The sequence below is a fragment of the Orbicella franksi genome, chromosome 1 (assembly GCF_964199315.1).
Source record: "Orbicella franksi chromosome 1, jaOrbFran1.1, whole genome shotgun sequence".
In the NCBI taxonomy this organism is placed as follows: Eukaryota; Metazoa; Cnidaria; class Anthozoa; order Scleractinia; family Merulinidae; genus Orbicella; species Orbicella franksi.
The window spans coordinates 11646346-11660278 of record NC_138145.1 but is presented as its reverse complement, the minus strand read 5'-3'; the positions used below and the strand labels follow the sequence as shown (position 1 = coordinate 11660278).

Genomic DNA, 13933 nt, shown 5'->3' with positions numbered 1-13933 from the left:
ATCGAAACCTGGTTAATATTTGCGCATGAACGTCAACTTTGTTGTCACGAAGTCTTGTTTTGCAAAATTTTGGAAATGAAAAACAACGGGGAAAGATGAGGGAATTTGAACTTCAGAAGTTGACATCTCGCGGATCTGTTCCTCTAATCTGTATAAAAATTATCAGCTCATCTGGAAAGGAAAGCAATCTGACAGTTAGCGTTACGGACACCGTTAATGCAGTTAAGGATAGAGCACTTGGCGGTGAATATTCGAAGGAATCTCACTTGTATAAACTGCTCCTTGCTAAATCAAATAAGGAATTAATCGACGAAAAAACCCTAGACGAAGAAAATGTCCAAGAAAATGGTAAGTGTACTTCGTTCATGTCGTCTGATTGCTTTTTCAGTGCTTCTAGCCCAATTATAGCTTATCTTAGTTTTCGTGTTTTCTCTTCCAGACGAGTTAATTCTCTTCAGAAAACGTCACAATGCGAGTTGTGATTCCGCCGAAAAAGTAAGAGTTGCCTTTTATTCCTATTTGTTTTAAAGTGCATCGACAGGGGGAACTTATTTTTCAATTTTTTATCACTTCCAGGCGAATACCGCAGGAAATATTTACGTCCCAATTACTATGTACACATTTGTAAAATTAATTAAAATGGACTGATAAACAGAGATTATTTATTTAATTTAGCGTTCTATTGAATTAAATCGTAGGCTAGCTAGCGATTCAATTTTGTTTGCATAAAGCATTTTATCCCTCATTTTGATTTAATTGTTCGATATTCGTGTCAAAATTGGAGGCATCCCTATTGATGGCTGTCAACTATAAACAATAATTAGCTTAATTGTGTTATCTCTGTTCATTCTGATGTTTAAGTTATACATTGACCTTAATAACTTACTGCCATTTTCTTCGGGTTTTACTTTTTTACATGACTCATTGTGCACGTGACATCCTCCTTTAAATAAATTTAGATGTAACCAATTATTACTAATTGGTTTTTTGCTAAAAACATATAAAGGAGGAAGATTTTATTCACTTACATCAAAATCACAATAGTATACTCTTTGTTTTCTCCAAAACCACACAGGAATGTAAAAATAGCAGTTACCAAGTACCTGATCTGAAGAGTGTCAAGAAATTAACTGCTAAGCTTACTGCGGGAAAGGTGAAGGAGCCTTCAGCCAGCTTGTCTCCTCTTACTTTAGATGTAAGTGTGCAAGTAACAAATCTGAGTTATTGGATATCACAGATATTAACTATTGCTAAAAGTGATAAGCAACTCCTAAACAAATTGGCTGGCTGACAGTTAGCAGACAGTTAGTCGACAGTCTCCTGAGAAATACTGCTAAGATTCTTTTGGTGCTTAGTCATGTCATGCTACATGTATTGGATTTCTGACATGGTACAAATAGAAAAAAATATTATCAATATTAATAATATAACGCATGCGTATCAGTAAAAAAATTGTTGATGCCCATGCCAACTGCTTTAAACACCTATATAATTATTTTCAGCAGTTGACATGTCTGAGCGCTACTTAATAAATTATTTGCTAACAATACGTACCAATTTCATCACCTAGTATAAAACATGTGTCTCTAAAGGGCATGTTCAAAACAGGACAATTATGGCAAAATGACAAAATGGCACCACTGTTAAGAGTCAATGCAGGATACTGTTGTCTCTGAGGTTTAATCCTTGAAATTATTTTGAGCCAACCACTGTCAAGTTACTGGGTTACCAGTAATTGTGTCAGCTATTAAAATGTTTTATTATTATTATTATTATTATTATTATTATTATTATTATTATTATTATGATGATGATATATAGCACTATTTAAGCTAACTGGAACACTATTTAGGTTAACTGCGGTGCCATTTTGACATTTCACCATTTCATGTTTTAAACACACCTGCGTATAAAAAGTCTTAACCCCTACAACAGGGTGGTTATTGCCAATCAGATACAACTAAGATAGAATGATCCAAAAGAGTGATTCCCATTGCCCTGTGATGAAGTTCTATTTTTATTAGTTTTGTAACACATGGTACTAATAAGATGTAATATTTATCACAGCTTTCTTTCCTCATACAAGGATGTAGCTATAAGCAAGCACTAAGCTAGCTCATTAACGAGTGTAGCCAGCTTTTCTGGCCTCTGCACCTCCAAAAGTATCGCAAGTCTTTGTTTTGGTGTGAAATTTCAGCTGGATTGAAGTTCTTTCTCAGTTGTTGATACTAGCTGGCAGTCACCAGCGGGCCCTTAGCTACCTGAAAGCATCCAGATTTTTTGCATATTCGCATACTACAATTATCAGTTGAGTATGGTGTGACAAAGTTTTGGCCTTAAACTTTCCTCCAATGGTAACAATATCATCGCCTACAATTCCGTACACTTTGCTGCTAATGACATCAAAGGCGAACAAGTTTCCACTAGAAATGGAGCCAGTTACCCATGACAACAACACAATTTGAACGTTAAAACCTGGTCGCCAAACTTTTGTAGCACCTCACCCAACTGTAGTAGACCTCATTTTAAAACAACAGGTGAAAAACTATATGCTGTCAGAAATCTGCATAATATCATTCAGCTATATAATCAGGTACTTTTTGTTGCCTTTGTCTAGAAAAAAGATTTAAAAAATTTTATGATTGGAAGGGGCTTGTGTGTGGGAAAACCATTCTCCTTGATCATTCTCTCTTGGATGCAGCAATTGCACTGTCACATGTTGCTGTATTAAATGTTGCATATGTCTGTTCAACAAACTAATTATTAAAGTAGAAAAACTGAGGTCAAATTTGTGATGTACTCTTTCGTTATTTTAGTTCAATTCAGAACTTAGAAGAATACTCATCTCCCTGATTGACTCTTCAATTCTTCTGCAATCAGTGACTGCAGGAAAAGATTCTGACAGTTCAGGTACATTAGATGTAATTTTTGAATTCTTTATTTTTGTATTGCAGTTCCAGAAAACATCCATACTCCCCCCACAGAAGGGATTGGAATTTTCTAAGGGTGGGAGGTGGGGGGTCTCTAAGACCAAAGGGACCAGAGGGGTGTTTATGGGAGGAGGAAGGAGGTATGGATATTTTCTGGAACTACACACCACACTTTGCTGACTATAAACTTGAAGTTGATACATAACTACTGTAACTGAAAAGGTGAGTTAACTGCGATACCCAATATAATACAGGAATCAGCTGCTAAGTGATAACATGCCCTCCAATAAAGAACAGCGCTGATCATTTTGAAAGCAACAGTCCCTCTTTCAAATGCTTTTCATTGTAGTGCTAACTCTGGTCTGAGCCATTTCTTGGTAGTTCTAGAGTAAACAGGCCATCTGTAGGGTTGTCAAAACTGGCTGGTAGTTGGGGAAAATCACCATCTAGTTCGTGATCTCAGCTACAAACTCTATTGAGCTATTCTTCTGATTCCTCAAACCAATAGAAATATCAGCCACCTTCTCCAACAATAATGTTTCCTGCTTCAGCACTTTATGGCAAACCTGCATCAGGCAAAGCTGGTACATGGCAAACCTTCCTGCTGATTTCTACCAGAAGTTGCGGGGCATGCTGGGTTAAAAATTGGGGGGAACTAGCTCCAGTCTCCATTATAAAAAAACATGTGCGGAAAAAATGGCGTCGATTTGTTTTCATTGTTCCTTATGTCGTCCGCCAGGGAGAAATAACCTTTTTTCTCTTACTGAAACTTGAACTTTGGGCTTTAAATAGACTTTCTTATAATTTTAAAAGAGATAAGCAGGTATACTACTCCCCAGCTTGAAGATGAATCGTTTAAATCACCAGCTCTGACAGAAGTTCGTTCGCAGCCCGGTGTCCTTGTTTCTAAATCAGTTAAGCCGACAACTTTGTTTGTGTTTGAGACTGACTGAGGTACACAGAAGCCTTACATTACTAATAAAATTTTAAAAAAGGTGATGCTAACAGTGTGGTTTTGCTTGAGATAGTTAACTGCAATGTCAAACAAGAAGCGCATGTTTACATTCCCCCGATAGGATTTTAATAACCCGCGCAAGGACTCGCAAACAGTTTCATCTATAAATGGCCTTGGAATCTAGCAGAAAGGTTTTGGCAGAATTGTATCTCTGAACAAAACTGAACTGTAGCTGAGTGTTACCCAGACTCGCTTCTTTATTCCTTGAAACAACAGTCAGTTTCTACCCTTTATTCCAAACCACAAGATGAAGGTATATTCCCGAATTATCACTTCAAGGAAAAACTTTTGACTCCAGCAAAATGCCGAGAATGGGTTCATTTTATTGACGATTTAAACATGCCTCATTATCAACAAGAAAAAGCTGAGCTGGTTGACTTTGTTATTTCACATAAGGATGGAGAGTTTTTTAAGAGGACACTCATGCCAGTCATTTTTAAGAAGAATTTCAATCATTTTGTCCAGTTTGCAGCCGAACTAGTAAGTAATTTTGACATTGGCTACACTAAATATCAAAACATAGTCCGAAATCAGCTTGGTAAAGAACTAGAACATGTTTTCGGAATCAACATCATGGTACCAAAAGATGACATTTGTGAACAGCTAAAGGTACAAAAGGAGGCTCTGCAAGAAAGTTTGTCACTAACTTTTACTGAACACAATGGTGTTGTTGCAGCATACACAAACGTTAAAAACACTGTGGAATGGCTACTTAGCAAAAAAAATCTGCAGGAAACAATAATGGTCCCTAAAGAAAAATTACTTGCTTATCACTACATTGATGCATTCCCATGGGTGCAGTGGAGTAAGTTCTTTACTGGAGAAACAGCAATAAGAGTCAAATTAGTGGAGCCCCACAACCTGTTAAGCTCCATTGTCACAGTGTGTTCCTGGTTAGGGCCAGATAACTACAACCATGTAAGTAATCTTGGATTAGAAACCCTTCAACAGCTGTCCAGTTTGAAGTCAGTTTATCACCCAATTCTGAAGAAGAACATAGAAGTCATTGTGCGTGGTGTTGCAGATGGCTGTTAGCGAAGATCAGTTACTGGAAGTTCTTCTGCAAGTTCCACTTATCCAATTCCTGAGTCACCAGAACATCAAAAGCAACTTGGGGATATGAGAGTCATCTGTAATGAGCCTGTGTGGAAAGTAGAAATGACTGAGAAAGGAGAAGAACAGTACAAGACATGGTTGGGAAAGCGAGTAGATAATACTGAAAACAGGTTATTATTTGATTAATGGCACTTTACTGAAATAAATTAATAGAATTGCCTTTTTAGAAAGAATAACAGTAGGCCTTTCCAGTGTGAGCAAACATGAGCATCTTTCACTTTTTAAAACTTGAGTCTTCCAAATACAAAACACAGGCGTGAATGATAATATACATTTATATTATTATACAGTGCAACAGTTACATGTATACAGTACCCACACACCAATCAAAGAGAAAAACTAATGTAATTCAATGTGGAAAACTTTATTAAGAGGTTTTGCACAACATGTACATGTATTCATTTTGGAAAGCACCCTTCTGTCAATTTAAATTAACAAAAATGTTTACTATCATTTATGGCAGACGAGAATATGCAAAGAAGCACCTTGGTGAAACTGGACATTCTAATGCTTCTCAACTTGACCTAGCAAATTTTTACCCAGCAATGATGCACCAAGCTACAAGAGCTACAGAAACTGTTGTACGAAGAATTGGCCAAGTAGCTGATGCTCTCAGACAAAATTTAAAAAAAGAAATGGTTTTTAGAAGTACAGAAAGTTGCTCGAAAAGTTTGTTTAAGCGGTTATGATGTCACATTTGATGAAAATGGTGTTTTGGCCTTCTATGAAAAAGCAGAGGAACTTTTGAACAACTGTGGTTTCAGTCCTTCAGTCAGCGAAATATTGGTATCTTTTTGCACTGGCCTGAAAAAATTTTCCAATGGATTTTAAACACTCTAAGAGAATTAACCAGACAGGAGTATGAATGTCAAGCAAGAGTTCTGTTAGGATTTCAATTTATTTTTAATGTTTGGCTCTGAAACTGTTACTGCCACTGTGAAAGAACTGGTTGCTTACACTGGGTTTTAGGTCGAGAAGGCTCTTAAAGATGCCACCTTGAGTGGACTCCCTTTAACCTTGCACAATTTTAATGACAGCATCATGGAAACCAAACACAAAGAAGCCAAGCAAGGTAACTACATTTACAGTGGTGGGCGAGCAGGTGAAACAGGAAAGATTGACTATCAAAAACGAGTACTCACCCAACAATTCTGTCACGAGTGGGCATCTGTTGAGAACCGAGAGAAGAAAGGGTGCAGCTACTCGTCAGACTCTAAAATCCACAAAAAAGAAAATGAGGATTTACCAAAACATCTAAAGAAGAAGAAAATGGTATGAAATATATAAATGAATCTGTATAAATGTGAAAAACAAAATAAGTTTTCCCTCCATTCATTTTAAATAACTCCTAGACTACTATATACACTGCATTTAAAAAAGGATGTTTCTCAAGGCTGTGGTCAAAGAACCTGTGCTATTTTGTTTAAAACAGCACATTCCTTTTCAAGACACTGAAAGAAAGTCAAGTCAAGATGAACCACCTTATGCTACCTATATATCACCAACTACTCCTGAAATCGAGGTACATGAAGGCATTATATAAAAGCACTCACATAACAAGTTCATCTGACAAACCTAAGAGGTTACCAAAAAATGTCAGGAAATTTTGTTTTGACTTATTTTTAACAGTAAAATGATGTCTAGAAACAAATGATCGATTTCAATGAACTGAGTTATGTGATAGTGCTAGGAATTAGAGCACAGGTTAAAATCAGGATCATATTAACTTACCTCTGTTAATTATTTCAGATGAGAGACTCAAATAAAGATGCCGACAGTGGTATTTGTGTTCGTCCTCGGCCAAAAATCGACTCCACATTAACCCAACAGATGACTCAAAACTATCTTCAGGCAGCGAAAACGCATTTCCAGTCGTCCAACGTTGTAGAAATTACAGTCGAAATGGCCAAAGAGTTTGCTTCAACATCCAACAGTGGTACGGTACATAGCTCAACAAACTTGAACAGTATCAAATCAACAGTTCAAAGTCTTAACATCACAAGAGCCGATCCAAGAGTAATGCACGAGTTATTTACCATGAAGTTAAACTCAAGAAAACCACAACAGTCGGGCACATTTGTCATTGAACATCAAAGAGAAAAATCAGTCATCCTTCAAAGAAAATTCGTTATTCCATATGCAGACGTACTAGGATTACACATAGATGACAGAAAAATTATTCTGGACACGTACCAAAGACCACAGACATTTTACAAAAAGAAAGATGAGTCCGGCCGACAGAGTTCGACAACATGGTCAGAATTCTCCGAAGGTTTCAAGACATGTACGTCTGGGTCAGATGAGAAGACTCGACTTGAAATTAACTTTCACCAGCCAAACAAACTCATGAATACTTTAATTCACTCTGACACATATCTCCAGATGGTAGCCAACAGGGGATTACTAGAAAACTACCAGCAGCAGAAGCAAGACATCATAGAGCCTGAGGCGTTCTTCCCCGTAGCCAAAAACCCCCAAACAGTACGCGCAGCACAGCTCGCCGTCTTAGAACTGCTTAAACAGCCAGAAGGAAGTGATGTGTCTTAGCATATTAAAATGTTCGGTGGAATTCATCATCTTTTCAAGCAATCTTTAAGCCAGAGTAGTCTTCATATCCCTGTTAGTCGCGTCGAGAAGGAAGAATGACCATTACACGGTAAGAGTTTTGTCTTGTCCCGGAGCTTTGAACAGCTTTATTCGCCGCTGTATCAGCATAAATAACATCTTTAACTTAATAAATCCGATGTCTTTAAACTGGCCTGGAGTATTGCAAAATTCTCAACAAGCGAAATAAAATAAATGCTGAGCTAAACACGATAAAAGCCGCCAGTGTTCATTCGCCATGTGTATTTCGTTTCGCGAAACGCTCTCGAATGAATGGACCCCTAAAGCTGTTTGCGAGTCGCGCGCTGATTGGTTGAAATTTGAAGACCTGTCAAACAGAGATCAGCAGGTAGTTGAAAAGTTTCATACCATAATTAAATATAAGTTTAGATATTGTAAATGGATAGTACTTAACAGTAAATGTTCCATGCCAGCAAAGTTCTTTCTTTTCAACAATCTCAGGAATAAATTTCTTTTATCTGAGACAACACTTACAAGTACATGTACATGTAACACAATGCGATAGGTAAGTACTTTCCATTAAAGATCTGTCGTAGATTTTAAAAGCAAGTTCAAAAATAAATAATCGCCAAAAGTTAAGTGATTCCTCCTCTGAAAAGCAACCAAGGGTTAGGGTCAGGGTTAAAGGGGACTGCTGTGACAATACATTAGCAAGCAGATCACCAAGAATAAAAATGTTTTTTGGTCATGTACTCTTTCTAGCTTTAACTGCAAAATGATGTTTCCTTGCTCCCTTTTTTTAGGTCAGCCTGAAGAAGATGTTCAGCCAGATGTTGATGCTGTAAGCATATATTTAGTCTTTAATGAACTAATGACATAAGGTGAATGCAGGTTGACAGGCAATGACAGAGCCAGTTTCACAGTTCTGTATGCGGGTGATGCTCAACTCAGTGGTTCTAGAATATGGTCTGATAGTATCTTAGATTCATCTGGCAATAGCATTACCCCTTAACATACTGAATAATAATATATTTTATTTTATTTTATATCATTAAGTTACAAAACAATCTCCAAACTGAAGGAAAAGTCAAATGATAATTAACCGAGGTAATAATAGCCCAAACAGAAACAAGGTCCTAGAATTCTTCATTTCATTCTACTTTCAGACCATTCTCAAACAGCTCACAGACATGGGTTTTAAAGAAACCAGAGCTAAGAAGGCTTTGATTTTGAACAGGTTAGTCAATCTTTAGTCATGAAGCAACAAATCGATATTACTGCGAACAAAGTACAATCATGTATGTTCAATGACTTAAAATCTTGCCAGAACTCAGTAGCATGTTATAGCCAGGGGCAGATCCAGAAAGTTCAGAGATGGGGGGCTGACAAAAGTTCCCTGTTATTGCAATAATAATAATAATAATAATAATAATAATAATAATAATAATAATAATAACAACAACAACAGCGACAACAATAGTTTATTTGTACCTCATCAAAATAAAGTAGAGTTTGACAAAAAAAAGGTACAAAGGTGCAATCACTGTTTCTTGGTTAAAAAACACTAACTGGACAGTTACTTGATCTCAGATTGAAATATTGTAATTTCATTCTACCTGTGATTCTTACAGAATGTCCCCAATGCTGGCAATGGAATGGCTTTTACAACATGACAGCGATGCTGATATTGATGAGCCATTGGTGCTTGGAGCAAGGGCAGGGAGGACTCGCAGGAAAAGAAAAGAGTTTGTTCCGAATTCTAGGGTGAGTTGCATAATAAAAATATGCCAGATGTTATCGTGAGTTGGGTGTTCAAATTGTACGGTGTTTTAAGCCCTGGTCAAACGGCACATGGTCCATGATAGTCGATGATAGTTGTAGCGGATGAGAGTTGTAGTTGGGCTTCTGTTTGAGTACCAACTTAGCTTGTTCCAGGCTCTTGGTCAGTGGGGATGATCGAAATAGTGGGTGGGTGATGAGTGGAATCAGCGACGAGCGGGATCAGTGCTTTTTCTCTACTAGACCCTGTTCATCGCCTGCCCGCTTTTTCGATTGTCCCCTCTGACCAAGAGTCTGGAATAGGCTGCCACCAACTATCATTAACTATCATTCACTTTGAGCTTGGTCAGATTCTCCACGATTGTTGATGATAGTTTTTCCTGTTTGACCACACATATGGTAGTTTGTGATAGTTGACAATAGTAAGGGGAGAATCAACTATTATGTCTTGAGCGTTTGGCCAACACCTTTGTCTTAGATTGATAGTTGTATTTGTTTTATATAGCATAGTGGTAGTTAAGAAATTTTCTAATTGTAAATAGTATGGGACTGCTGTTCTTTCATTAGCACATTTGAATATATAATAATAAAAACGAATTTTTTTCAGCAGTGTATTTAAATAATTAAATCTTCCTCTTTGTTTGTAGGCTGTAAATAACTTGAAAGAGATGGGATTCCAAGAGGAAGAAATTCTCATGGCACTTAAAGCAACTGGAAACAATCAAGAAGCTGCCGTAAGTTACTGAACAGAAGTTCTTTGGGTATAAAGAAACACCCTGAACCTCAAATGATTGTTACTCTATCTTTTACCAGTTCCTTCAGTGTATCGAAATTTATACCTAAACATTCAAAATAGAAAACACCAGTTTTTTTTGTAGTGCATTTGAGAAGCTGAGAGCAATAATTAAGGTGATAATGATAAAATTTTATTTTGCTGTAATTAGGGTTTTAATGATTGTTTTTGGTTTGTTGGTGCGGCAGTGTGATTGGTTGTTAGGTGATAGACAAGGAGGAATAGGAGATGTCAATGAAGGTCTTGACCAGTCAAGGTATGTAAACTCCGTGGGTTTTGTTTGTTTGTTTGTTTTTCATGTTATGACGTGAAAACATTTTGAACGATTCAAGTTTTTGGTAACTCGGAAATTAAGGTTATTAGCACTTGCTTATTAAATCTTGTGCTCATCTCATTGTTTCTTCAGTCCATTGTACCAGGCCATTATGGAGAACCCCCTAGTCCAACTAAGCCTCAGTAATGCCCGAGTATTGGGAGGTAAGTATGAAAAATAGCATAATTTGATGATATACTAGTGCAAAGTTTATTATCACTGTAATTTATCATTACGCTCAAGCCTTATAGCCTAGTGAATATGCAAATCATCATAAGTGAAGCTGGCATGCCAGTGGGCATTTAGACAGAATACCAAAACATGACTGAATGCTTGAAAAATGTGCTAGTCAAACTTCATCGGGATTTTTAAATCTGTTTTCTTGCAACTGTTAAAGTTGTTGTGAGGGCTCTGTAAGTTCTCTTTCTCTTTAATTTTTTTTTTCATGCGCAGCTCACATAAGATTTATTTTATTGTAATTTTGTTTATCAGTGATACTGGCTTTCTTTTCTCTTCAGCATTTGAGGACATGCTAGAAAATCCATCAACCAGCTCATTCTACATAAATGATCCAGAAACTGGGCCTGTGTTACTTCAAGTCTCTCGGATAGTGCAGGGATTTGCTAGATGATAATGAATCGCGTTACTTAAACTGTAAATAGTGCATTTATAAGCGTAGAACTAGCAATTTCTGCCGTTCCGGCTATGGACCTCAATGTTGCACTCTTTTTCCTCGTCATGTCATCCTGGGAAGAGATTGGGTGACGAAACGAAAGAATCGTTAGCATCGGGGAGAAGTGCGGTTTGCAGTCGGTCAACTGAGCCCACGCTCACTGTTGGTCAATTAAGTTGCTATGCAACATTAATGCCGTCATTGCCATGATGTGTTCTGATTACATACAGTGGAATCCTGATTCCTTGAACCCCCAGTTTTGCGAACCTCCCGATAGCTCGAACCAAAAGTTGTTTTCCCCTCCTCAGTCAAACACTGTAATTTTACTCCCGATTTCTCTAACTCTCCGAGATTTTCAAACCAATTTTCGTTTCCCTTGGAGGTTCAAAAAATCGGGATTCCACTGTAGTTATGGTTGAAGGAACGAGAGTTTGAGACAGTCTCATGAGAAAACATCTTGCAGGCTCAGCAAGATGGATATTGCCAGGCCCGGTTGTTCAAAGCACAATTAAGCTGAACTAGCAGATCTTTGATTAGCATCAATTTCCATTTTATTTCTAACTTTTGTTATGACTTGACTCAACTTAACTTAACTTAACTTAACTTAACTTAATTTACATTTTAATTCCTCCAATTTTGACGTAAAGTGATCTCAAACTCGAGAAACTTATGCAAAGAAAAACATTGTAACAGAGAGAATTTAAAACCTTGGTCACTTTTTAAATTCCCGGATTAGTGTTAATTAGCTTTCGAAAAACCAGGAGCGTAGGCTATGGTTTTCACTTTGAATGTCGATATTTGTAAGAGGAGAGTCCAATCGTGCCTGGCAGGGAAGATAATGGGTTAAAATAACAATGTAGACGACAAAGACTGATCGCAAAATTGAAGGAAAAAGGGAAGGAAAATTTCAAGCGAGCGATACCAATTTTTACATTTCAATGTGGCTTGAGCAGTTCCTTTTTTACGTCCTTATTCTCGTTTGAGAAACGTTTTTTAAACCAAAGTTATCACTAAAGAAAAAGCGGGAAAGAAGATCTGATCTTCTTGAGATTGCTATGGAAAAATGCAAAGGTTTCTAGTGTTTCTTCCACATTGTTTCTACTACTGTTTCCTCTACAGTGATTCTGCTAGTGTTTCTTCTACATTCTTTCTACTAGTTTTTTTTTTGCCCTAGGCTCTTGACCCGTTTTGTGTCAAGGTAAATGAAAGAAAATATTTTTTGCATATATTTATACATATTTTGGGTTGGGATTTTAGTAGGTCTTTTTTCATTATTTTGTTGATGAATAACAGAGATTGTTTTGTGGCTTACTTGTGATTTTGTAAGTAGCCCATGCTGACTCTCCAACTGAACTTTCAGCAGATTTTTGAGTATTATAACGCCGAGATAGGCTGAACATAGGCTGAAAATAAACATTGTGAACTGGCCTTTACAGTTCCTATACTGTGTTAAAGTCTCCTGTCGCAGTAATAATTGTATTTTTCCCGATTTTATCGCTGACTCCATTGTAGTCAGAATAGCAACCTGGGAGGGGGGAAACACAGTTTCAACTGAAAAATAAAATGAATTTCCTTACGAAATTCGAAAAAAGCAAAAGTGAATTTTGAAATGGATACAAAGTGCAATTTTTCTCGTTTACAGATAATTTGTCAAATTGTGTGTAAATCAGAAAAATCTTTGCACAGCGTTAAAAGACCTAGGTACGAGTTTTAGCGCTACAGTGTTTTGCAGGACATGTTCCCGCGAGAGATGATACCAAGACAAAGGTTAACTATCTATTCTTTTTATTAATAATAATACGAAAGTTTTCATAGCGCCATTTCCCAAAGGTTCAATGGCGCTTACAAGAAATTAAATCTATAAACAAATACATACTATAAAAAATTGCAAAAATGTCAAAAACAGATAAAGATTTAAAAAGATATATAATTAAAAACTTCAAGCTGAAAATGCTGGTATAAAAAGCCATGTTTTCAGTTTACTTCAAAAAATGTTCGTAGAAGACGCCAGGTGATCTGGTGACGTCATTGCGCGAGCCCGGAGAGAAAATTTTATTGCCGTATCCCATAAGGCAGCCCGCGCGTAGTCGTGAGTTTGCATTTGAATGATGGCGGTCACTGCCAGTGTGTTGATGCTTTTCAGAATTATTTTGTCTTGTCTTATACCGTGCTTGGAACTCGGAATTGTGCTGTAAATATGAGAAGTGTTGATTTGGACAGTTGGGAAGTCTCTTTCGACGGTGAATCTTTTCTACACTTGGATGGAAGCGATTTGAGTACTTTAATCGCACAACATGCAGCGCTGGCCGCATCGCATTGTAAGCTTGAAACTCACTTGGTGTCTTACTTCAATTTGCTTTTAATAGTGTACTTTCTATATAGTATTAAAGGTACTGTATTCCATCGATCTCTAGTTTGCTTTTATTTCGTCATTCATTTTATTATTATCGTATGTCGGCCACGGCACTAGTTCGGTCGACCATTCGATCAAACGCTCTCCAACTCAGTAAAGAAAAAAGTTTAATAATCTGAATGGCACACGCCAAGAACTGCTAGAAAAGATTGGCCTGACCTTTAATGAATTTGGAGAGGTAGTTGTGGGCTATGTTGACATTGAGAATTACATTACACTATTTCTAAGTCAGTCAGGTGTACACAGAGTGCAGTTACAACACCAAACAACAGCATCATGATGGTTTCCCATGGCTGAAATGGTCACGCCATTTCACAGGGGAGAAAAGTGTCAGAG

At 37.2% G+C, this 13933-nt stretch overlaps 2 protein-coding genes across 4 annotated transcripts in view; both read left to right on the top strand.

The window, feature by feature from the left end:
- The window catches only part of LOC145490360 (uncharacterized), a 47899-nt gene that overhangs the window by 23188 nt on the left and 10778 nt on the right, over nt 1-13933 (top strand). The window lies entirely within an intron of this gene.
- Nucleotides 3-12712, top strand: LOC145490279 (ubiquitin-associated domain-containing protein 1-like). Of its 3 annotated transcripts, XM_081469410.1 has the most exons (11): nt 3-348; nt 440-495; nt 1076-1195; nt 2817-2910; nt 8430-8467; nt 8793-8863; nt 9258-9390; nt 10053-10139; nt 10387-10454; nt 10605-10675; nt 11030-12712. In XM_081469410.1, exons 1-11 carry the CDS (start codon nt 96-98, stop codon nt 11140-11142), a joined length of 1104 nt encoding a protein of 367 aa, XP_081325536.1. In that variant the 5' UTR covers nt 3-95; the 3' UTR covers nt 11143-12712. The 3 variants fall into 3 exon arrangements, 2 of the variants coding, with proteins under 2 accessions (XP_081325536.1, XP_081325547.1); XR_014049683.1 differs by lacking the exons at nt 3-348; nt 440-495; nt 1076-1195; ... (5 more) ...; nt 10605-10675; nt 11030-12712 and adding exons at nt 5592-6333; nt 6811-7717 and having other exon boundaries at nt 8430-8454; XM_081469421.1 differs by lacking the exons at nt 3-348; nt 440-495; nt 1076-1195; ... (6 more) ...; nt 10605-10675; nt 11030-12712 and adding exons at nt 6311-6583; nt 6811-8389.

Coding starts and splice junctions, on each gene's coding strand:
- LOC145490279 (XM_081469410.1), top strand. CDS start 96: ATGAGGGAATTTGAACTTCAGAAGTTGACATCTCGCGGATCTGTTCCT. Junction 496..1,075: donor GTTGTGATTCCGCCGAAAAA/GTAAGAGTTGCC, acceptor AAAACCACACAG/GAATGTAAAAATAGCAGTTA. Junction 10,140..10,386: donor GAAACAATCAAGAAGCTGCC/GTAAGTTACTGA, acceptor TTGGTGCGGCAG/TGTGATTGGTTGTTAGGTGA.